This window comes from Neodiprion pinetum, chromosome 4 (genome assembly GCF_021155775.2).
Source record: "Neodiprion pinetum isolate iyNeoPine1 chromosome 4, iyNeoPine1.2, whole genome shotgun sequence".
In the NCBI taxonomy this organism is placed as follows: domain Eukaryota; kingdom Metazoa; phylum Arthropoda; class Insecta; order Hymenoptera; family Diprionidae; genus Neodiprion; species Neodiprion pinetum.
In genome coordinates this window covers 8,105,008-8,129,943 of record NC_060235.2, presented here as the reverse complement: position 1 = coordinate 8,129,943, position 24,936 = coordinate 8,105,008, and the positions used below count along the sequence as shown (strand labels likewise).

At 39.6% G+C, this 24,936-nt stretch overlaps 3 protein-coding genes across 5 annotated transcripts in view; all 3 read left to right on the top strand.

The window, feature by feature from the left end:
* Window positions 1-24,936, top strand: part of LOC124216344 (protein artichoke) — a 134,730-nt gene that overhangs the window by 76,536 nt on the left and 33,258 nt on the right. The gene's annotated exons all lie outside the window — the stretch shown is intronic.
* LOC124216345 (uncharacterized) lies at window positions 13,163-14,062 on the top strand. The gene has a single exon (XM_046620757.2). It carries the CDS (start codon window positions 13,163-13,165, stop codon window positions 14,060-14,062), a length of 900 nt encoding a protein of 299 aa, XP_046476713.2.
* Window positions 14,119-18,958, top strand: LOC124217212 (uncharacterized). Its single transcript, XM_046622607.2, has 6 exons — window positions 14,119-17,243; window positions 17,327-17,902; window positions 18,015-18,246; window positions 18,466-18,615; window positions 18,722-18,735; window positions 18,886-18,958. The coding sequence occupies exons 1-6, from the start codon at window positions 14,119-14,121 to the stop codon at window positions 18,956-18,958; spliced, it is 4,170 nt and encodes a 1,389-aa protein (XP_046478563.2).

The following is a 24,936-nucleotide window of genomic DNA, read 5'->3' as shown; positions in this document are numbered from 1 at the left end:
AAAATAACAAACAGTACTCAGCGTGATTGAAATTGTCAAGTTACGTCACGTAAAAAACGTAACTCCGCGAATATTGGATAACCCTTTCCTGAAATATTTTTCAATATCCTCAATGCTTTTCGAAATATTACAGTAGATTGATAACCGAAATTGAGAACGTCAAAAATTATGTTTTTCATCAATTTTGTTACGATCCGAGACAGTGATATATATTGATTATTCATCAAATTATTTTATTCATGGGGCGCAAACATTTCTTTAGCAATACAAAAATATGACATAATGGAATCATAAAACGAGCTTTATTTATCGATGCTTCATTTCAAACCGATTTAAAGTAGTTAAGAATCCAGTAAATTGGTGCATTTCCATTCTGAAATGCTCCATTTATTGCAAAAGATTCATTTCCACAAAGTCAGTAGAACACTTTTCTTTCATTATGTTAGCATCGTTAAATATTTTTTTTTACAACACTGCATCAATTTACTGACTGTAATCAACAAATAGCTATATGACAAAAAAAAAATCTGTTTCCATGACCTTGTAATAAAATGAGCCGTCGCGAAGGGAGAAGTCAAGGAAAAAACCCTTAACTTGGATATAAATTCTTAACCTCAACTTTTTTTACAGTAATTTAACATTACATATGAGTTGAGGGTACGGAGTTAAAACCAAGTGAAATGTTTTTTTCGACAAAGTCGGTCGAACGAATCTACGAGATTTTGCCTACCAAACAATTTTTTAGTGTTTTGAAACGAAGCATCCATACATTATAAAAGTCCATTCGTGATTCTAATATTTTCTATTTCTACATTCGCAAATATTCAATAAATACTGTCTCGCTCTACAGTGTGTAACAGTTTTAATACGCCCGCCTTACTCAAAGTACAACTTGACTAGTTTAGTAGGTAAGCCCGTAGGTGAAGCCATGAGCTTTGTTGTTACTTTGACGATTTCCGACTTCACAATTTCTCACTCTCACTCCTTTTGACGGGGAACGAACCATAAACACGTATCTGACGAGAGCAAATATGGAGCGTGCTTTTCGAAAAACTATAAACGTCAATCAAATCCACGTTTGTCATTAAATTTCAGTATTCATCGTGATAAAACAAAGATACATAGTTCACAAAGAAACACGGTGGAAGTAAAGAAAACGTGTAACTTATAGTTTTTATTTAAACTGCAAAGGGGATCTATGGAAATCAAATGAGTAAACGAAGGCCTAAACGAGGCGAAATCCTAAACGGGATGTTCATGACAAGTTTTTATACCTTTCCGTTTTTATTCATAAATCTAATATATACATTTACACCCAGGTAATTTTAAGGATTTTACAGCATTGTTCTACCTTATTTTCTGTGAAGGGGAAAGGGTTATAAAAGAAACTTTTTCATCGATGAAATTATTCAATATTCAATTTTAATCCTTGTAATAAGAATATGAATTCCGTTAGAAGTGAAAATAAAGTGTTGGTTTTCGGTAAGCGAATCACTTCTAAACGGGGCGCTTCACACACAAGAAAACATACCTAACGCGTGTATCAATTCCATTTCGATAAGCCAGTATCTCAAAACACAATGGCAGCAGGTTTATTTTCGGTTCATACCAGTATGTACAACGATCTATGATTCACCATGAGATATCACCACCCTTGCACGGACCGTGAGGATCGTAAAGTAAATGCCTCGCGATAACAAACGTTAGGTGGAACACCTAGCTATAGATCATCACGCGTAGTTCTGACAATACCTTGTACCTAATAATGGCAACCCTAAATGTCCGAAAAAATAGTCGGTCGTCAACCCGATTATTGCACACATGTTTTTCTCGGCTGGGTTCAGTTTATTATTTTTCATTTATCGTGCATCGAGACAATGGAAAAATATCTACATCCCCGTCAAAGTTTGCTTTTAAGTCTTGCTAGAAATAATGACGATTTTACAGTTTTTACAGCACAAATCTGCGCAGATTTAACACCTCGCGAATCATTTTATTTCACTGGTCATTTCCAATAACCCCCATTTTTATCCATACGAGGGGTAGGCGAAGAACCCATAAAAATGTTCCAACACATCAGCCTCACTAGGGATTGATGAATTATACACGATATACTGATGTGCGTTTATAGGTGTTTTCTATGATAAGCTTGAGCCAAAGGCGAATGGATATCGCATCAGGCTTTGAAAATACCGAGAAATCTGCGGAGACAGGTTTCACCGATTATTATCCTTTTAGTAATCAAATTCGAAAAAGTTTTTAGATATTTAAATGAGTAACGGTCATAAGGAGAAACCAAATCGATATCTCACGAGGCTAGAGAGGTATCGGAAAATCCGCGTAAAACACATTTTACTCCTTTTTATCCCCTTGGAAGTGGAATATCAAAAAATACCTTCTTAGCGGCTGCTCAGATAACGAAAGATCTCTGCTCAGGATGTCTTTTTTTATACATTTACATTATTATAGGTTGAGTGATACGGAACAGAGGAAAATTATTACTTGTCGGAAAAAGTTTTATTTTGCAGCCAAGAGAATGATGTTTCAAAATTTGAGAAAATCTGTAATATTAATTATTCAGCCGATGAAAATCATAAATTCATCAGGAAACCAGTAATAATCACGTACGCAAATCCCACGTATAAGATTCGCATAAACTAGTGTTAGTTAAAAATTTCAGAAATTCCAACAGATCTTATAAAATTCAACACTCTGAATGGATTCCAAAAGATCTCGCAGAAGTTTACGAAATCCAATCCATTTAGAAGAATATCGTAAAATTTCAAATCATTTCACTAGGTTTATAACTCGCAATTTTAATATCAATTTGGCAAACGATTGCAAAATTTTTTCACTATCATTTCTGACCCGCGTTCTGTTTTTTCTGTACCGTTAACTACGTCTAAAGTCGTTTTCTCATTTCCCATTATTTCGAAAATAACTTTTTACGCCAGCTGAAATTTATATAATATAGATATAAATATTTTAAGAATAAAGCTTCGGTTTATCGAATAGAATATTCCTACATCCTCAATGCATTATCTATGCGCCGAGTTATTCCTGAAATAAACGTTGAATAACGGATAGCGTGGCAGGTCGTTATCCGATCTCGGGATTTCATCATGCAAATAACTTGGGGGACTTTTGATTAGTCAGGTCTTGCAATTAATCACGAAACACAAAGCGAAGCATCTCTATGTGTGCGGTCGTAACGCAGGTGCGTCTGAAACGCGTAACTACCGCGAATTAAAATCTGTAAACTCAATAAACGCTGAATGTATAAACACCTATTCAACCGGATGAATTAATATTGTTATCTTCGAGGCCGCAAGCCACGTAATTCTTCCAATTTCGCAATATCGAATCGAACGAATATCAGATAGGAATGGTAATGATCTATCGCTGATATTGCGAATATGATTTATGTATTGCATAAAGTATTGCAATAGGAGTTGCTGCTTGGAATGCTCAAATTTTTAGACGTATGATAAAACGTTTTACGTATTTTCAAATCTGCTCAAAATGTATTATATAAAAACAATTAACTTGCTAGAATCTTCTATATTGGGGTTGTTGTAGAATGGAATTACAAGTTGGCGTCTTTCTTCAGAAAATTTCTTACACTCTGGTATCACATGGAGGAAATCGTTTTCCTTTTCGTAGTAGTGGCAGTATGAGTTAATCTTACTCAAATTATACATTGTTGCGTCGAATACTATTCTAAAACGATTAGTGTGCAAGAGTTTGGTTTGTGCTGAGATTTGTATTTTTTTTTTTTTTTTTTTTTTCTATCAGGTATTTAATTGTCAAATATTGCTGTATACTGGGTCGTATTTTTAGTTCTGGGTACATAATTAGGCTACTGAAGTTTTCAAATCTCTCTAAATCTAACTGCAACTAATATTTCCGATTATCAACTCGCGAAACCAGGGTGAGCAGGAGAGAAGACGTAGAAGACAAAAATGAACGTCCTTTCCGTTTTTTTTTTTTTTTTTTTTTTTTTTCTTCACGCAAATCCGGGTTATTCCTCGCGCCGCAACGCGGCGTGCCTTTGATAAATATAAAATGAAAGCGAGCCCCGAAAAGCTTCTTCCCTGCAGCCTGCTTATATATTCCCTAATTAACACCGAAGTAAAGTAAGCAATCTAGAGACGAATATCCGTCGTCATTTCGTGAGGATATCTCGCTCAAAAAACCCTCTCGTCTTCAGCCCCGCCTAGTATGCGGGTTCTTTTCTTGTGTCCTCGAGGGAACGAGTATATGTGCGTCAATTTTGAAAATGAAAGACACAAAATGTGCCAATCAGCAAGTCTTGAAAATTAGTTGAAAAGAGTTGTTTTCTTTTTTAACGAAATAGAAAGCATTTGTTGATTAAACTGCAGAAATAATTTCACAATTAGTCAAGTTTATTTTCACATAGTTTTATTCTGGAACAGCATCAGTTATTTCGGTCTCGAAATTTTGCGAAGTTCCGATTAAAATAAATTTTTTATCCTGATGAAAATTGATTGAAATGAACTGTGTTGAAAATTTGCTGCACACAGTTACCCACAAATTTTTTTTCCGCTCCATCATCAGTTCGAAATTTGTAGTCACGTTTTTCCAAGAGATCTTTGTAGATATTGTCTGCCACGAAGTAGAGGAAAGGTATCGGAAGTAGAAGGAAAAAAAGAGAATTAAACAAAAATGCATTCAGACGTTTTGCGGAGAATACAACTTTTTGGCGTTAAGAAGATATTTAATACAAATGTATTAATTTGATTACGAGATAGCCACGCATTTTTGCATTGTTTGTTTATCAAATTAACACATCCATAAGCTTTAGTAAATTTTCCAGATTGTGTAAAGAGGAATACACTAAGCTCATAAACAAGAACTTAGATATTGAGTACTTATATTTGAAATTGATTGGAGAAGATTTTTTAAAAAATTTAGCAGGTTCCGTTCTTTTACTCCACAATTGCAGTTTTCGTTTTTTTTTTTTTTTTCTAAATTCTTATAAATTTTCCGTAACAGATTTATTCTTCGAAGGTCAATTCAAACTTAAAAATTAGTCAAATGTAAAACCTGTACAATGTGAAAATGAGTATTTCAGTATGATTGTGAAGAATTGTTTTTTATTAGAAAGCTTGATGGAAAAGTAAGAGCGATTGTGCATGCTAACTTTTTAACTGGGTCGAAAGAAATTCGAGGTTGAAAATCGATATCTAGGCTCTTGTTCATCGATATGAAATTTTTTGTCTTTTTCCCACCTTATGATAAATATAATAAAAAACTCATTATAAGTTGCGAATGTTGAAAGATGATGATATACTCAAGACGCAACCATCTCTGATTGAAATTAACAAAAAAGTTTTGATTTTCTACCTATGATATTACATATTTTCTAACCCTAACGCGAATTTAAATTTTCCGCGGCAATAAAACAGCTGACATTTTGAACTGTAGACATCGACCATAATTCTATCTCACTATCGGACGGTAAAAAAAAGTTTTTTTCACCTACGTGATTCTTTATTGACCCATTCGATTTTTTGCACGCTGTAGGGTAAAATCTTCCTTTTCGTTTTTTACAATTTTCTCGAGATGAACTGCACATCGAATAATTGTCAAGTATATGAAATAGGGGTTTATTTTTCTGGCCAATCAATTGCCGGTAATTATTTTGTAGAATTATTAGCACATAGCGAAAAGAATACGAAATTCGAAAAAAAACTCAATTTGTGAAACGCCTGTAAAACATCTCAAAATCGTTTAAAAAGCGTTTCTTTACACAAATAAAGGCATTCCGAGTCAATGTTTTCATTTTGAAGTGAAAGGGTTAAAAAATGAAGGTAACGAGACCCTGCGGAACCCTTAACGATATGATGTACCTGAGGGATGGAGCTTACAAGATTGGGGCGTTTTTTTAACCCCCCTTGCCGGAATAGGTAAAAAAAAGTGACGTTAAACGTTCTAGGGTTAATTATTCAATTACCAAACTATCTGAAAATTAGTTAAGGTAAGTATACCACTTATTAACACGTTTAGACCCAATCATGACCCGTTTATTTTCCAAAATTATAAATTGACGGCACAAATTGTAAATCCCTCGATGACTAAAATCAATTGCTTCACTGATTGTGAGAGAAATTTTTAGTTCCGGTTACCGCTCAGTCCTCAACTATTTTCATTTTTCACCACAATTGAAAAATATAGTTCTAGGTAGAAAATGAAAATTAGTTTTCTACCTGTTGCCGGAAAGTCTAGTATCCGTTACTATTCTTTCTCATTACGATCACTGTTGCCATATTTTCTTGCAACTGTTGCGAAAATTTAACGCTTGTGTAAAAATAAATTGACGTTAAGGCCTTATTTAACTAAAAAATTAGAGTAAACCTCAGAAACTGATTTTGCGTTGCAATTACCAAAAAAGGATGGACAATAACGCAAATGGTTACGTGTACCTCGTAATTCCAACAATATTCAAAAAGTTTTTCTAACGATACATGTTTCACTGAATTTTCACTAGTTACTATGACAAATGAAATTTTTCTCAGTGTTGAGGATGATACACTAAAACTTTATAACCAAAAAAGTTCAATAACCGTTGCACTTACTTTACTCCTAAAAATCCTTCGGCAATGCAATGGAAAAAAATATGGTCAATGTAATTATTCGGCTGTCGGGTAATTAGCTCGTTTTTACTTAATTAAAAGGGCAGCCGCGCGCCGTCGTCAGCTTGACGCTGGATACTCGTCGGTTTGAGACGCAAATAAATTCCGAGACACGTATAGACGGTGTACCTGCTCGTTGAGTCGACGGTCGGTGGCAACCCTTCCAGTTTCGCCGTGCAAACCCGTTGACTACAAAGTAGTTTGTAAGCAGGCTTCGAAGGGTCGCCATATTTCAACGCTAACTTCACTCCACTCCGACATGCAGCCGTGCGTAAGAAAGAGCCTCGGCTATGCAGTCGTCGTCATCGTTGCTCTGCACTTTCTCCCGCAATACACGAATATACGTACGCTTTACTTCGGAACGTCTGTCGAAGGTGCGCAAATGCAGAATTTTCACCCCCTTGGAAAACAGAGCGTGTTTACACCACCGTTATAAAAATATTCCTCTTCGTTGCAGACGAGAGAGAGAGAGAGAGAGACAGAGAGGGAGCCTAGCTTGAAACCGTACCTACGAAAATTTGTTTTTTCATTAACGAACATGTCTTAACCCATCCGTAACAAGAGTTCAACTTTTTTCGAGAACGTAGTTCGTTGACATTTTTATACACTGAATTAAAATCCTTACCTCTGTAAATCCTTTTCAACTGTGATTTTTACTCAAGAGAATAATTACGCGTGTTTTCGAACACTTCGATAAAACTTGTACTTGCAGTTTTTCTTGACAGTAAACGCAGAGAACACTTTGCTTCTTTAGGAAAATCAATTTGTAGACACGCTTTGTACAAAATTTTCTTACCGGAACATAATATTTTGTTGTAGATACCGAAATTAATGAAATGGTTGTTTCAAAGTTGTAAAAAAAACATTTAATTTCATAAAATATACTTGTAAACAGAAAATCTCGATTTTAATTTAGTCAATTTGGTAAAATAATACTTTTTTCAACTAAACCTTTCAATTGTGTGGAAATAATTTTTCGTTAGGCTTATATTAACCCTGAAATGTTGTTGCCAGGAGCAAATTTTTTTCTGAATGTAGGTGCCTAATTCATTTCCCATTATACTCTGCAAGTGATACGTTAATTTTACGGCAAATAATCTGAGAAGTAAAAAATGAAAAACCCTAATGACGTCTCTTTGATTTTCTATAACTTGGAACGTTACCTTATGTTGTCAGGAATTGAACACGTTACTATGCAAGCAATTTTTCACAGCTGATGTACCGTTAATCGGTCTTAAACTGATCCTTATAAAATTTTTCAAAATATCTTGTCGAGTTCCGTAAAGTTTTATGCAATTATATGAAGCATTACAAGATTTCCAAGGAATTCAATGACCATTCCATAAGACACCATGAAGTTTTATGAATACTGATTCAGAGAAATGTGTAAAATATTAGCAAGTTTTCATGAAAGTTCGCGCCTCATAGAATATCTTATGATACGTATATACAGTCAGTTGCATCACAACGTACGAGCTATAACTTCAGAATTAGAGCCCGGGGGTAGCGGGGGGTGGTATTTTTGATATCAGGAGACACAACTCTATCGTGCATCGATGTCAACTCCTAAGCCGTCACGCTCGACCCATCAGAGTGCAGTAGCTGCTGCACGAGTTGCAGCGTAACGCCTATATTTGCACGTCGGTCCGGTGCACATTCAATGCACATGTAGCCTGCTAGCGGACCGATCGAGACCTAAGATCATACAGGTATATACGTGAGTTGGGATGCCTACTGGACGCAGTGTCGCGTCAGCTTATTCCATGTATCCAGAACAAATAGCAATACACAATAAGGCCAAACAAACAAATACTAATAATGGTAATAATCATCATCTTTAACTTACGCGCAAGCCCTCCCGCGCGTGTAATATCGCTTCCCCATGCATTCAGTCTTTGTGAGCACTCGGCACGAATGTTAGAGCTGTCCATCGAAGCGGTAGCCATGGCATTCCGCTGGAGACTGCTCTGAATATTAACACATCGTTCTACCGAAAACAGCTTACGATGATGACGCTTGTTGATTCATTAATAGCTGATAGCGACAGTTTAAGAGTTCAAAGTGGATAACGTGATGGCGGGAAAGTACAGAGGTGGAGTTGTTATGACAAGCGTAAAAATATAGTACATTGTGTGTCGAGGAGGCAAAGTGGGTCTTTTTACGCCGGGCGCGATGTTTTCAGTACGAGTCGTAGACGAGCAGCGCGTACTGAAAACATCGCGCTCGGTGTAAAAAGGCCCTTGCCTCCGAGGTACACACGACTATTTATATAATAAAACCACGTTTCCGAGCTTATAGTGTTCGGACAAATGATATTGTTATTTGGCGGACCGAGGGGGGGTCCAGGGGGGCGTAGCCCCCCGGCGGGGTGAAGGGGTGGAGGGGGCGAAGCCCCCCCTGGGGGGTTGGGGGGGCGAAGCCCCCCCGGAAAGCGATAGTAGTTTTTGAAAGTTGTTGAAATAATAAGAACACGATACATTTACACGAGTCAAGTTTTTTTTATTTTAATATTTACTTGTCATGGATTACGAAAGTGCAATTTGTGCAATTGTTGAATACAAATTTTTTTTTCGATGGCGAATTTTCGTCATGGACCACGGTCGTTTGCGTTTTTAAATTTTCTTTCTCGGACGTAATCGTCTCAATTTTTTCACGCTTTGACGGTGGATCATCGTTATTCCGTTCCGAAGGTCCAGCTGGGGCAAAATTGACCGCCGTTGATATAATGTGCCCGATTTTGGATTTATTTTTAACGGACTCCTCGATATAGCCTTCTGCAACGTTGCTCGATTTCCATCCACCGTGGCGCTTCAACGTGGTGATGTTGGCCCCGCTGTCTGCAAGCAATGTTGCAGAGGTTCGGCGGAACGCGTGTCCGGTGAAACTCGCCGAGTCCTCTAACTTCAAATACTCGGCAATTTCTTTCGGCATTTTCGAAAATTTATGTATCCCGATAACTTGACAAGTACATTTTCCCTTTTGATAATTGACAAAAAAACGATCGGTCATTGCATTTTGAGGACGCAAATCCGTGTACTGTTGTACGATTTTGACGAATTCTTCTGAAATTACGAAAGTTCGAGGTCTTTTCGTTTTTGTGTCCGGGAGATTTACGACGAGCAGGTTCCCTTCTTTCTTCACGTCTCTGAGTCTGATATTCACCAACTCGTTGCTGCGACAAGCCCCGGATATTCCGAAAATTAGAGCAACCTGTTTGGGACGTATCATATTTAGTTATATGAAAATAATTGCAACCTTGTAGTAAAAATATTTTGTCTGATTGTTAACTTACTTTTGTTGCCAAATATTCACGGTCGGGAGCTTCTGTTAAAAATTTCTCAACATTTTCCGACGAAAGCACTTTCGATTTTTTGCTCACGAATCCCGATGACGTTTTCTTCATGAAAGCCTTGAGGGAATGATATTGATCGATGTCTGTATTTTCTTTAATTTTTATGGTGGCTTTCAGCATCGAAAAAATTGACCATAGAGTCGATGATTTATATTTTTCACTGAGTTCTTTGAGGTATGCCATCACAATCGATTCCGACGTTACTTTTGTTTTGTGTGCCCGCTTCCATTTCACGAATGCGTCGTACGTGGATTCGTACATTTTTTGAGATTTTGTCGGCAATAATTCGTCCCTCGTATTCTCCGCAGCTTCTCTCAGTTCTGGTGGCGTGCATTGCAGCCACTCGTCACTGCTGTGTTTTTCTTGATCACTCATTTTCGTGAAATCACTTTTCTCGATTTGTCGACACGATCTTTGAATTGTTTGCGTAAAAAAGTGAGGTTATGTGCCCGTCTTCCCTGAAAACATTTCCCATACGCGAATAGTTCTCCGAATAGGCAACCGATGGCAGCAGCTCTGCTTCACAGCGCCGTGATCGGGAACGAAATAATCGGACCGTGTAAGAAAAGCGCATGCGCAGAGTACAAAAAAGTTACTCCTAGGAGCTAAAAATGGTGCTCCTCATACCCCCCACCACTAATTCGCTTCGAGAGTCGCCGAAACGCCTACTTTAGGTACCGCAGACACGCTCGAAAAAGCGAGGAAGACGTGGTTGCGTTATATAATAGTACATTGTGTATCGAGGAGGCAAAGTGGGTCTTTTTACGCCGGGCGCGATGTTTTCAGTACGAGTCGTAGACGAGCGCGCGCAGTTATATATATATTTTGTTATCGCTACACGTGTTTTTATATAAGCTAATAAGGATTATGGAATGCGTGATCGCGTGCTCTTTTTGGCCCTGGCGGGCTCAAATTACGTATTGATATATGTTCAGGAAGTTAGCCTGAGATTGCTTGATCGGAAAAGGAAAAAGGATTCGGGGTAGAATAAGTTTGCACACGTGTTTTAATGTTAGTGAAAAAAGTCCTATGTTGTTTATTGAATATCTCTTTGCGTGCCTCCTACTCGGGTCACGACAAAGCAAAGACTGAGCACCGCCGCTCAAGCACCGTTTTCACGGGCGCGCGTGGCAGCGACGAGAGAGTTTCATGGCGCGGTTGCGCGCGCATGCGAGTACGAGTACGAGTACAATTTGCGAGAATTTATTTTACAGATAAAAATTTCCGAGCGCTACTTTTAAAAGCATGAGTTACGTGACTGTGGATGTGGCAATGTATTTTATAGAAAATGTATTACGTAATTTTATTACGTAAATGTGACGAGGCACGGTCCAGCAACAATGTGCGAATAAAAAGGTGATCCCAGTGGGACTCGGTCCCGGGACCCGCGGAGTCGGAGTCCGGAGCGCTAACCACTGCGCTAGGGCCACCTCTATTCCTTCCATTATTGCCAGTCCGTCACATAATTTTATAGTAAATATTTATTTTCGACATTCATCATGCTTGCTATACGTTTGGGCAGATTACAGATCTGTCACCGTTTGTAGAACCGAAGTAACAGTTGGCTCACAAGTGACCGTACCACTATACCTTCTGAACAGATTACGTGTCAAACGTGCAAACTATTCGTCTGCTTCAATACTGTATGTTAATAAAGCTCTTTGTTAAAAAGAAAGTGAAAAAAAATAACTGTGTGCATCATTCCAAAACATAATTGGCGCCCAACAGCTAGCGAACTCATGTGGGGTAAAGTGATTGTTATCAATCGACTGAGCGTCGCGTGAATAAAGCAAAACTTGCAAAGTATTCGAGGCGTACAAGGCGGCAGCCATGACAGGCATTGTCGACCAGCATCGACCTGCCACGCGAAGATCGAGCCACGGAAACGTCGCGAAAACGTCATGTCTGTTAATCGTGGAAGTGAACAGTTCTTAATCAGCATCGAGTCAATAAAACAATGAAGAAACATTGCGGGTGCGAATTTTCGCACAATAGATAAAGACAGTACCAATGAAATTGGGACGAAAAACGAATTATTTCGGATGAGACGAAATACAAGCAAGTGTGTAAAAAACAAACGAACGTCGACGACGTACGAAAAAAATACTGTACCTTCACAAGGCCTGCTCAAAGCGATAAGTGAAGTTTCAAGAATGTGTTTTTATTTTAAAATAAGTAGCAAGTTATGTAATTATTATCATTTATGTGCACTGTCATGGTGTGTGACCGTTATTTTGAATCTCTGTAATAAAAAAACGGTGAAAAACACATTCCTGAAACTTCACTTATCGCTTTGAGCAGGCCTTGTGAAGGTACAGTATTTTTTTCAGATTCTTCAATCATGTCCTACATCGTGAAAATGACTCTAAAATAACGCTGCGACGCCACCGCGGGGTAGCGGTGGACGGCAATCGGCTGCCCGCCATTACGTAGAGACTCGGCGCGCCGCAATTTCATGCGCATCGACACCTTTAATGATTTTTTACTCAGAAACAAAAAAAAACACCTCTCTGGAATTAATTCACAGGTTGTAATACAGTTCAAGGAACATGTCAGAATTTTAAAAAAATTTTTTGATCGTGTCAGTCACTGTTTTAAAAATCTTTGAAAAATTAATTATTAAATAAACAATTGATAACAACTTGTTTTTACCATTTCGTATTTTTTTTTAAATTCTATGGAGCTTTCCGCGTAATTTGAAAAAAAAAATATATTGTATCTAATTTTTTGCCAAAGTTATGAATTTTTGAAAAAAATGGGAGTCTAATCTGTTATTGTTAATAAAAAATCGAATTTTGCATTATGAGATTCGCGCTTTGGCACAAAAATCTAACTCCCCCTACACAATCCACATGCCAAATTAAAAAAATATCTGAGAGATGACTGATCCGATTGACGCGGAACAGCCCATACTCAAGCAGGGATTGTAACAACGACCATCGGACAACGAGTCGTAAATGTTGACAACGAGACGCAGCCGTGCGTCACTCAGCGACATCGAAGGTTCGCGCAAAGAAGATCGAGCACTACAACAACAGCCCAGCAATCCAGGAATTCGAGCAGAGAAACGTCAAGCAACACGGTATAAGGTTAGTGAGTTCTCTATTTTCCTTTTCCCTTTTCTTGATTCGATTTTCAAAAACGGGGAAGAAAGATGTCAAAATTGAAAAAGTTGACGATGGCCAGAGCCACAATAAAAGGCCATCTGACTCGCTTAGGCAACGCTGTTACTAAGGACATAACAGTAGCAGAGGCGCGTTTCAGACAGCAGCGACTTGAGGAAATTTGGCGCAAATTTGGGGAAATTCAAGAAGAAATAATCGAGCAAAAGTTATTGAACATTAATTCCGGTGAAGAGGAGGAAAGAGAGGGAAAAGTGGAGCAGATTCAAAAAGATTCTGATTCAGAGTGCATGATTTTCGAGACAGATTATTATGCGATAGCGACAAGACTTCAGAGTGTAACAAACGCTCAACAACAATACGAGCAGCAGCTCGTTCAGCAAGTAATCGCACAACAACCGCCGCAAAATCCAGACGGTGCCGGTATTCAACGAGCTGAACAGCAACGGATTGATATAAAACTTCCGGTTTTAGCCTTACCAGAGTTTAAAGGCGATTTTAACGAATGGCTTCTTTTCAAAGACGCCTTTCAGTCCATGATTCATGACAATGTTAGTCTCTCAGCAATACAAAAATTTCAGTATTTGAGAAGCGCGCTGAAAGAGGAAGCGTTACAGGTTATCGGCGGATTAGATACATCAGCAGAAAACTATGTAAACGCATGGGAATTATTAAAAAATAACTATGAAAATACAAAGCTGCTCGTGAATACGCATTTAAATAAATTGCTCGATTTTCCCGCGGTCGCGAAAGATAAGCCGGCGACGATGAGGCAACTAATAGTTCATATTCGCACACACTTAAAGGCTCTGAGGACACTACTACTTCCGGTGGAGCATTGGGACGATTTGCTAATACACATGGTCAAATCCAAGCTCGACTACAATGCTCAAAGGGACTGGGAACAGGAAGCCAATAGAAATAGACGGTGAAAAAAAGTTTAGAAGAATTCCTAACGTTTTTGACCGATAGAAGTCGCGCTATCGAAATGATTGACCGAGGAAAGAACAAAACCGAGACAACAAGACCGCCGGCACCAAGAAAGCCAGCGAACTCGGTATCGGTAGCAACTGCAACACAACAATCTTGTCCAGTATGCAGTAACGCGCATGGAGTATTCAAGTGTTCTGACTTTTTGCAAATGTCGATCTCGGATAGAATACAAGGAGCAGAAAAGAAGAAAATCTGTCTGAATTGTTTGAGTAAAGGGCATTTTTCTGCAAATTGCAGATCTTCGGGTTGTGAAAGGTGCCAGAAAAAACACAACACACTTTTACATATTGAGCAGCATGAAAGCACGACGACGAGTCAGAAAGGTAACGAAGCTCCTAATAATTCAGTCGTAACGCTGTGCGCAAAAGAAGAACAACCAAATTTACCGACATCAGCAGTCGTGAATGTCGTTCGAAAGCCAAGCAAGCAGATTATCTTATCAACAGCTCAAGTTCATATAGACGACGAAGACGGTATTCCACAGAGTTGTCGTCTCTTGCTGGATCCAGGCTCGAAATCGAACATCATCACCGATGATCTCGTGCGTAGGCTCAAACTTCGATGCCGGAAACAAAACGAATTCGTTACAGGAATAAATCAGGTACAAACACACATTGCAAAGATCGTCGATGTAAAAATTACGTCGATGCACACCGATTATACAGCAAAGATCGTATGTCTGGTTTTGCCAAATATCACAGAGAGATTGCCGCAGCTAAAACTAGACAAAGGGTTAATATCCTTACCGGAAGGACTGAAACTTGCCGATCCTTCGTTTCACGAGCCAGGGACAATCGATCTCCTCGTGGGAGCAGGATTATTTTGGCAACTACTGTGTGCAGATTCAATCAAACAACAGAAAGGGGTACCGAGGCTTCAAAACACTCTTCTGGGTTGGATTGTTGGAGGAGAGCTCATCGACGCGGCTTCAAAGAAACCTTCGCGATTCTGTGGATTAATAACTAACACGGCCCTTCAAGCACAGTTGGAAAGATTCTGGAATCAGGAAGAATCTCGAGAAACAAGAAAATACACAAGAGAAGAAGCAGAGTGCGAACGACAATTCATGAATACATTAAAACGGGATAGCGATGGAAAGTTTATAGCAGCGTTGCCGCAGAAATCTGATGTCAAACTCGGTGAATCTGTGAGCCAAGCAAAACGTCGACTGGCCACTCTTGAAAGACGGCTCAAGTCTAATCCACAAATCAAAGCAGAATACGCTCAATTCCTGCAAGATTACGAACAACAAGGTCACATGTCACTCGCACCAGATGTAACATCGGCAAGGACGGAAGACACATTTGTCTTGCCGCATCAGCCAGTGATACGCCCGGAAAGTATCACGACGAAACTACGTGTCGTTTTTGATGCGTCAGCGAAAACCTCCCTCGGAAAATCGCTGAATGACAAGCTTTTAATAGGACCGAATCTTCAAAAGGATTTGTTCGAAATTATTCTGCGGTTTAGATCGCATAAAGTCGTGCTAACAGCAGACATAACAGCCATGTTTCGACAGATTCGCGTTCGAGAGGAAGATCGCGGATTACAAACAATCTTGTGGAGATCGGACGTATCACAACCAATTCAAACGTATCAGTTGAACACCGTAACGTACGGCACAGCTCCAGCACCCTTTCTAGCGATGCGATGCTTGCGGCAGCTCGCAGCGGAGGACTCTAAATATCCTCAAGCAGCAAAAACGATCGAGGAAGACTTTTACATGGATGATGTGTTGACCGGTGCGGAAACAATCGAAAAAGCGGTCTCTTTGCAGCAACAAGTCTCCACAATCCTTCAACGAGGACAGTTCCAGCTCCGAAAATGGCGCTCGAACGACGATCGAGCGTTAGTAAATTTATCACACGATTCTGAGGCAGACAGTCTGTTCAAACTCGACAAGGAAGGAGCTCTAAAAACTTTGGGCCTTCTGTGGGACGCGAAAACGGACATCATGCAATATAGCGTGACAATTGATGAATCGACAAAAATATCAAAGAGACTCGTGCTGTCCAAGATTGCTCAAATATTTGACCCTTTGGGTTTATTGGGTCCTATACTAATTAACGCTAAGTGTATAATGCAGCAGATCTGGCAATTGCAAACCGGTTGGGATGAGAATTTACCGCCGCAGCTTCAAAACACCCGGGATGAATACTACAACTCGTTACCTAAAATAAACGAGATACGCATACCGAGAAATATAAATCCGGGAAACGACAGCGGAAAATTCGATCTGATTGGATTCGGAGACGCTTCTGAAAAGGCGTATGGAGCTTGCCTCTATGCAGTGTCAAGGAATTCAAAGGGTGAAACGAATTCACATTTGATATGCTCAAAAGGTAGAGTAGCCCCGTTGAAGATAATTTCGCTACCGAAACTCGAACTTAACGCAGCGCTCGTACTTGCAAAACTGTGTCATGCAGCGACGCAAGCAGTCTCACAAAAAATACAAGGCATTTATCTGTGGAGCGACTCGACGGTCACACTAAGTTGGATAGCTTCATCACCGAATCTTCGGAAAATATACGTGGCTAACAGAGTGACAAAAATTCAAAATTTAACACGCAATGCGGTATGGCTTCATGTCCCGTCGGAGCATAATCCCGCAGACTTAATATCGAGAGGCATGACGGTCGAAGATTGGGAGACAAGAGACTTGTGGTGGCACGGGTCTCCTTGGCTAAAAACCGGAGAGTGGCCCGAACAAAAAACCATCAACATCGATACATCCGAGATGAAACCATCGGTTGTACTCATCTCATCAAAAAGCACGAGTGACGTGCTGAGGAAATTTTCAACATACGGAAAGCTTGAGAGAGTGTTAGTTTACTGCATTAGATTCAGATTCAACGCCTTGGGCCCAAAACAGAGTGGATCTTTGACAGTGGAGGAGCTCGAGCGCGCCGAAAAGGCGATAGTGAAAATGACTCAGAGAGAATCATTCTTTCCGGAATACAATGCATTGAAGCAGGGTGAGCAAGTCCCAAAGGGCAGTAAACTTGCCGTTCTCAGCCCTTTCTTAGACAAGAGGGAATTATTCGAGTGGGAGGCAGACTGTCAAGCGCTAACATTCCCGAAACACAAAAATATCCGATTATTTTACCAGATCGTCATCACGTAACAAAGGTAATCATGAGAAAGGAGCATCTACGTTTACACCATTGCGGACCGGAGCAACTATTACATTCTATTCGACAAAGATACTGGGCTCTATCTGGACGGCGAGAAGCTCGAAAGGTCACAAGCAATTGTATCCAGTGTTATCGAAGTAGACCGAAGGTACCGGATGTTATGATGGGCGATCTGCCGACTGAACGTGTTCGAGGTTCTCTGAAGCCATTCACTAATGCAGGCGTGGATTACGCGGGACCGTTGCAAGTTCGAGAAAGTCGGAGACGAGGTAGAGTCCCTACAACAAAAGCTTGGATCGCGGTTTTCACATGTCTCGCAACAAGGGCTGTGCACTTAGAACTCGTGACGGAGATGACAACAGAAGCATTCCTATCAACACTACGTAGATTCGTGGCCCGAAGAGGAATTTGTTCGACTATGATATCCGATAATGGAACAAACTTCGTGGGAGCAGCAAGGGAGTTGAAAGAATTATACGCATTCTTGGAGAGCGAAAAGCAAACTATATCGGATCACCTAGCTCAGCAACGTATCGACTGGAAATTCATTCCAGCCCGATCTCCACACTTCGGCGGATTATGGGAGGCGGCCGTGAAGTGCACCAAAAAACACTTAAATACGGTCACGAAAGGTCTAGTCTTTACGTTTGAGGAGTATTACACACTTCTTGTTGAAATCGAATCAATCCTCAATTCCCGTCCACTCACACCTCTTTCGAGCAATCCTAACGACACAACAGCATTGACCCGATAATAGATTGTCTCGTTGGCAACACTTGCAAAAAGTGAGGCAGCACTTTTGGAACCGATGGTACCAGGAGTATCTTTCGGAATTGCAAAAACGCCAGAAATGGCATTTCAACCACAGCAACTTAAAGGTGGGAACTCTGGTTCTGCTCAAAGAAGAGAACCTTCCACCACTCCAATGGCTTCTTGGTCGAGTCGTCGAAGTACATGTGGGAGCAGACAACATCGTCCGAGTAGCTACGGTTCGAACGTCAACCGGTCTGTTCAAGAGAGCAGTAAAAAAGCTCTGCCCCTTGCCAGTGGAAGAAGAGGACAAATTCTAATCATTAGCGTAAAAGTAACTTTAAACAAAGAAAAGTTGAATTTCCAAATTTTTTTTTTTTTTTATTCTTTTTTTTTATGGCTAATTTTAATCTTTCGAAACAAAATGACATTCGAAAGCATCGTTGAATCATTTACAGCATGCAGAGAACACATCAGACGTTCATATTTGCTGCCTCAAGCAACGGGCATGTCTAACGTCACTATCATTGCTGAGTGCCGGCATGACGACGGATCGTAACAAAGACACTGTTCACGTCATGTTCAGTTATGACCTGCGTCAAGCTCGTGTACGTGTACGACACATGAACACGCACACGCATACAAGGAAAACGTGTTATATATGATTTCAGTAAATGTCAGAAACGTTTTAAGATAAAGTAATGTGTGTAACAGAGGTCTGAAAGCAGGTGAGCCTGGCTCAGGTATGGTAGATTGTTGACGTTGACACTAGCCTTAGGATCGACGTTACGTTACTAAAAGTCAAAGTTTTGCGCCAAGATGTTCGTCAGTTCTGCAGCGCTTATCTTTCTGCAACACCTGAGCGTCTTATTTTGCAGAGATTCATGCCTAGACCTTATCCAGAAGCGCGCCAGGAGGCTGGCGACCATCGTTTTTGGTGAAAACATTTAACTGCATTCTGAGCCAAATGCATCTCAATGCATCAGGTTGACATTGCAATGTCGAAATTCCTATTCTCACCTGATGCTGCATCTAGGAATTATGCACCGTATATACTGTAAATTCTCGCGTATCCTATTGGAATCCTTGAACTCCCAGGATGTTTTATCAATTTCGATCAAGTCCTGACTTCTTTCTACATCCAAATAGGTATACTAACAAATTTCAACTTTTGTAACCATATGATACCCGATAAGATCCCATGAATTAATTGAATTATCGAGTGAAATAGAATATTACTGTAAAATCCAGTAAATTATCACGAAGTCTCTGTGAAATTTAATCAAGTCGTTGAGTAGTATCGAAGTACGACAGATTAACACGATGAAATTGTTACTGAAATTTTTCAAAGGCGATGGAGTAAAAATTTATTCAACTTACAATCGGTCATGCGACCGTGTGTATCACGGTTCAGAAATTCACTTGCGCAAACTTTTACGGCTATATTATATACAACGTTATGGAATTAGGTTGGACATCGGCCGAGGAAATTAACTCGATAGGAAATTTTACGGTCGGCAGGAGAATATAAGCCGGGATATTGCGAGGGTCTATTAATCTGTTGAAATTTCATACCTGTATAAATATATGTATAATCCTATGCAGAAAATAAGTGCATTCCGTGAAGTAGGTACATAACGAGATACCGCATGGCAATTTTTCACCTAGTATCGTAGCGTTTTTCTCCATGTACTTTACGATACTCGCAGCCTTTATGGCAGCTGCAGGACGAGCTGATACCCACACAACCTCGCAGGTCCTAACTATAAAAAATCGCAGCACCATCCAATGAAGCTTGCTCGTAAATAAAAATATTTTGAAATTACTTGCAGTTCGTTCAATGACTTATACAGGTATATATACATATATGTATACGTGTGTAGATAGGTGCGTATCAAAAAACGCGAACACCGAGCTGCCGGATTATTTTTTCATATCAATTCCCTTCGCCTCTGGAACGAGGGAGCTGGAACTTTCCTCTCAGCTTATACACAGTCGTTCCCTTTATACCCAACAAGTACATCGATCGGCATAGAAAACCTCTCCGCTATATATTCGTCTCCCAATATTTGTTGGACCATTTTTTATTTTTTATTTCTATTTTTTTTTTTTTTATTTCCTGTTGTTTCTTCCCCCTTTTTCTTTTTATTTGTTTATGTTCTTTACCTACCGGTAGAGCTTGAGCACCATCCCAGAATACACAAACCCGCACGTTGGACACGCTTCTCCGGCTTTTGGGTTCAAATTGAACAGTTCACTTAGCCGATCCTATACATCGATGTATGAGCTTATCTTCAAGGTTTACCGCGTATAAAAGCTATCGGTGCAGCGTGCCGCTTCACGAGGTCTCATCATTTTTATCTACGTCGCAGGTGGCCAAGGTTGGGGAGTTACCAAAGCTTCCAGACAGTTGAACATTTTTTTGTTAATATCGACAAAACCCACAGTCCGTGTATTTCACGGACGCAAGCTTCTGAGCTCGTCAAAATTTACATGCAAACAAATTTTCATTGGAATGAGAAAATTTCTGTTAACTCTATGCGAAGATTCGTGTAAGTCTTTCAAGGGGACTAGAACGTCGGAAAATCTTTCATTTTTTTTTTTTTTTTTTCGAAAGTGACATCCTTTCAGAGTAGTTTGGCTTTTCAATTTTTGAAAAAATTGGAAAATTGTAGATTCGCCAACTGAAAACGTGAATCATTGCATTGATATGGAAAAACAATAAAAAGAGAGCCGAATTGGTCAAAAAAAAAATAAAAAATCATAGAGCAACAGAGGATTGAAGAGGATGCTGCAATAAAAACTTCGTTTTACAAAGCAGGGAACCTTTGATCGTCATCAGCGCTGTTAATCGTTACGAAAAGGTACCAAAAGTTTAAGAGCGTTTTTCTCCCATTTAATTTTTTTTTTTTTTTTTTTAGTATTTTTGCACGATTTATCGAGAACGGAGCTTTGGATCGATTTGAAATTTAAACAGAAGGTTCATTACGTGCGTCATTTTCAGGCTATGCTCGGAAGTTGTCGAGAAAACTTTAGTTTCTTAATTATTAATTAACGAAGCTTCGAACTGTGGTAGAGAATCGATATTTTCAGGAAAATGGTCGAATTTTATTTATTTTTTTATCCCAGTATGGGCCGAAAACTGTAAATCTTCGGAGCACTCTCGTAATACTTGACCGAAATCGTTCCAGTAGAACTCGAAACATCGCTGCAAAATTAAGCGTATGTAAAAAAAATTATCCTACTTTTGACCCCACATCCCGTCGATATTATTAATTTTATGCGATTGAAACAACTTATTTCATACCGTTCAAACCATTAATAAACATTGTGCAGAATGAATTTTTTTTAGTGGTATCCGTATGTTCTTCATTAATTCCCTTAGGAAGAGTGCATTTTCGGCATGTACATAAAGTAGTCGAAAATCTTCAACTTTGCAGTGAATCTGAAACTTTAGTATCGAATTATATTTTCTACAGTCTTCCACGATAACTTGAGATATGGTGCTTTTTTTCGAAAAGCCACTCGTGTATGGGTGGAGCGCTAAGCGACGAGAAGGTCTTTTGATCAAAAATGACGAAGCTAGTAGAAGCGGTTCATGTTATTTCGCGAGAAGGAATCCGAGGATTTGCATCAAAAGAAGCCAGGGATTGCTTGTACACTTCGACGCGGAATAATTCTGGATTCGGGATGTTTTCTTTTCGCATTTCATATTTATCCAAGGGCTGAGCGTCTCTGAGGGAGGGAATAATATCGGGATAGAGCCAAGAAAATACGTAGGTGTTCTTGCCAGGGGTGCTGCTGGAAAACATCGCCCCGCTTCTTGCAACACGTGCTTTTCCCGCGACAACTTTATCGCCTAGCTTCTCTCTTCCGATGGGTGATTGAATATTGGGAGACTGAAGACGTGTGGGACCTATTTTCCTTGCGCCCCTAGAAATCCGACAGACTCCTCACGCTTCTTGAATACACAAGATATTCAGGAAATATTTTCACCCTGCAAGAAATATGCACGGATGACTGGATATTCATGATTATAAAGGGATGGAAACTTTTCAAGCGACCTACTTGTATTTCCACTCTCTCTCTCTCTCTCTCTCTCTCTCTCTCTCTCTCTCTCTCTCTCTCTCTCTCTCTATATATATCTCTCTACTGCACTCAAGGTAGTAATGAACTTGAGAATTAATTGAACGGTTTAAGTACAACACCGAGATAATATTACAGAATATTTCAATTACTGTAGGATTTTTCATCTACAGTTATAATCACATGCAAAAGTTAGGTGTCTAACGTTTCACGTTCAAGCAATAACGCATAAAAGAAAACGATTTCAACAATCAAGTTGAACGTTTTGGAATTACTTGAATCCAAATAAGTAACAGCGAGTTGTAATACATTATAAACAAAAGGTCACGTACAAAATTCAAAAAAATTTCAATCCAATCGATCCAGCTGTTTTTTTCTTTTTTTTTGGGTGGGGGGATTCGAAATATACATAACCGGAAGTAGTGTAAGATCTGTGAAGCTGTAGAGTTTAAAAGCTTCGTAACACGACGTCTCTACCGAACACTTGATGCGTAACTACAGTTTATCGCATTACATCATTCGCGATAAGTTGTACATTTTTTTTTCATCGCCTGATCTCGGAAGTGTACGGTAAGAAGCTCAAACTACAGCGTACCGAGTAAGTAGGTAATGCGGTGAAGAAATATCGTGCCGCGTTACCAAATCCTCTCTAACCATCCGTTAAGATCGATACACTCTGCAGGGAGGATTGCAATTTCGAAGCGCGCAGGAAAGGTTGGATCATATAAAAACATACCGAGTAAGATGGGTGCCTGTGTATGCGATATTTTCACTCTCAGAACCCAAAGAGAGAGAGAGAGAGAGAGAGAGAGTGAGAGAGAGAAATTTGGAGGAAGAAAAGAAAGGAGAGAGAAGCACGGAGACAGATCCGCGGTATCCGCAAGCTCAGCGGCAGTTGGCTGGTGGATTTTCCGGTGAGTTTCTCCTCCCCCGATCCGTTCTCGGTGAGTGGAAGGACGGGCGAATGGAGAGAAACCTAATCGAAAAACTAATACGATGGTAATCGAGCCAAGCCTAGAACGTAGTCTGTGGGATTTCGTAAACTGTATGGGAAAGCCTTGGGAGTTGGACTTGCAGCTAGGCTATACCCACCTATCCCACTTGCAGCCGATCGAAATTTATCCCACATCCAAACCGAACAGTAACTTCGAGCGAAGCTCAGGGACCCCGGCGAAATCTAGTCGAAGCTATTCCTTCAATAAGCGCACTTCAATATCGCACTTATCTAGGGATTTCTCGACCCGCCAATGTCGTTCGGTTCTATCACCTATGGCATCATCTATGGCAAAAATTACAAACACCTATCCGGAAAGTTTGGTGATATTTCGTGAAAACGTGTGACGTGAAAATTTTCCAACAGAAAAAAACTAATATTTTATAGCTACAATCAAGCTTTTTTGTACACTGAATTTTTTTTCAACCACGCTTAATCAAATCCTTTAAAACTTTTCGTACGAGAATCTCCAAAGGTATTTCAATTTCCTAAAGAATTCAGTAAATAATCAGACTAACTTTTTCCTTTGTGTTCCTCAGTCTTCTGGTAGAGCGATATGAAACTTGACACAAAACTTCAAAAAGACAGTGAAACGGCATTGTGTAAGCGACTGCAAAACGTTAATACTTACGGGGTGGTCGATATCATTACTTATACGATATGGGATACAGGTCACAATAATGGAAATTTCTTTGCACACTCTTCCGAAAACTGAAGGCAAAGCTGGGTAAATAATTTTTTTCTGCTCTGTGGGCTTTCTGACAATCAAAAAAAAAAGTTGAATCGAATTTGTTAAACGAAGTTGAGTCGAGCTTGAGGTATACAAAAAAATTTTATTTACAAAGTGCAAATTTTTTGCACACAAGGAACATTACACAGAAAGCGAAACGAAAGTAGACGGCGAAAGAGAACGTGAACCTGAAAACTACTTAAAGTGGCTAGTCGTGAATATTGAACTAGACTCTCTTCGATAAGCGTTATGCAGCCGACAACTAATAGCGGTCTCTGATGGCTAAACAATGCTAACCAATCGGCATAAGCTTGAACGTACAACATGAAATATGCTTGCATGTTCAACTTGGTCCGTTATTAGGAGTGCGATAATCTCTTACTTCTAATACTCGTAACGTATATGAAAATAGTACGAGTTATTCAATATTTCAATCCAAAGTGACGGTAATTTCAGTTCGCGTTCATGTGAAGCATAGATCTTCGTATTATATATTCATTAGTAATATATAAAGAACAGTTTCATTCAATACAATACCGGCATATTTCATGCGGTGGGTTTTACATTAAATCATCTTAAAAGATGATTCAAAGAGCGCGCCTAACGAGCGCCACCTATAACGCCCTGTCGATAAGACAGATTACGATTCAACGAGATTGCCTTACTTGAACAGAGCTCGTTCCTGTTTTTTTTCTTTTTTCTCATCCTTTTCCTTATTTCCTTTATTTTCTACGATATCATAGCCGACGAATGCGTTCCGATACATTAGAGAGTAGTAAACAATCCTGAATTATCCCCGAGAGTACGTTGAATCGGCCACAAAATACCGCCAGGACTGTTTCTGTTAAGGTACCTCGGTACGCTTGTATACAGCTAGCAACTGTCGCGTTGTTTGTGCATTAAACTGCAGCCGGAAGACGTAAGGTACTTCTATATAATATAACGCGGGCAGGAATACCTGTATCCGGAAATTCGACCCATGGGTACAATTTCTATCGTTAGATACAACGACGCTGCAACATCAGCGTCGTAAACCGCGACACGCGGTTGCGGAGTTGCAGTGAGTTACGGCGATTAGTTATCACCACCGTAGAGTCTTCCTCTCTAGCTGTGTATCTT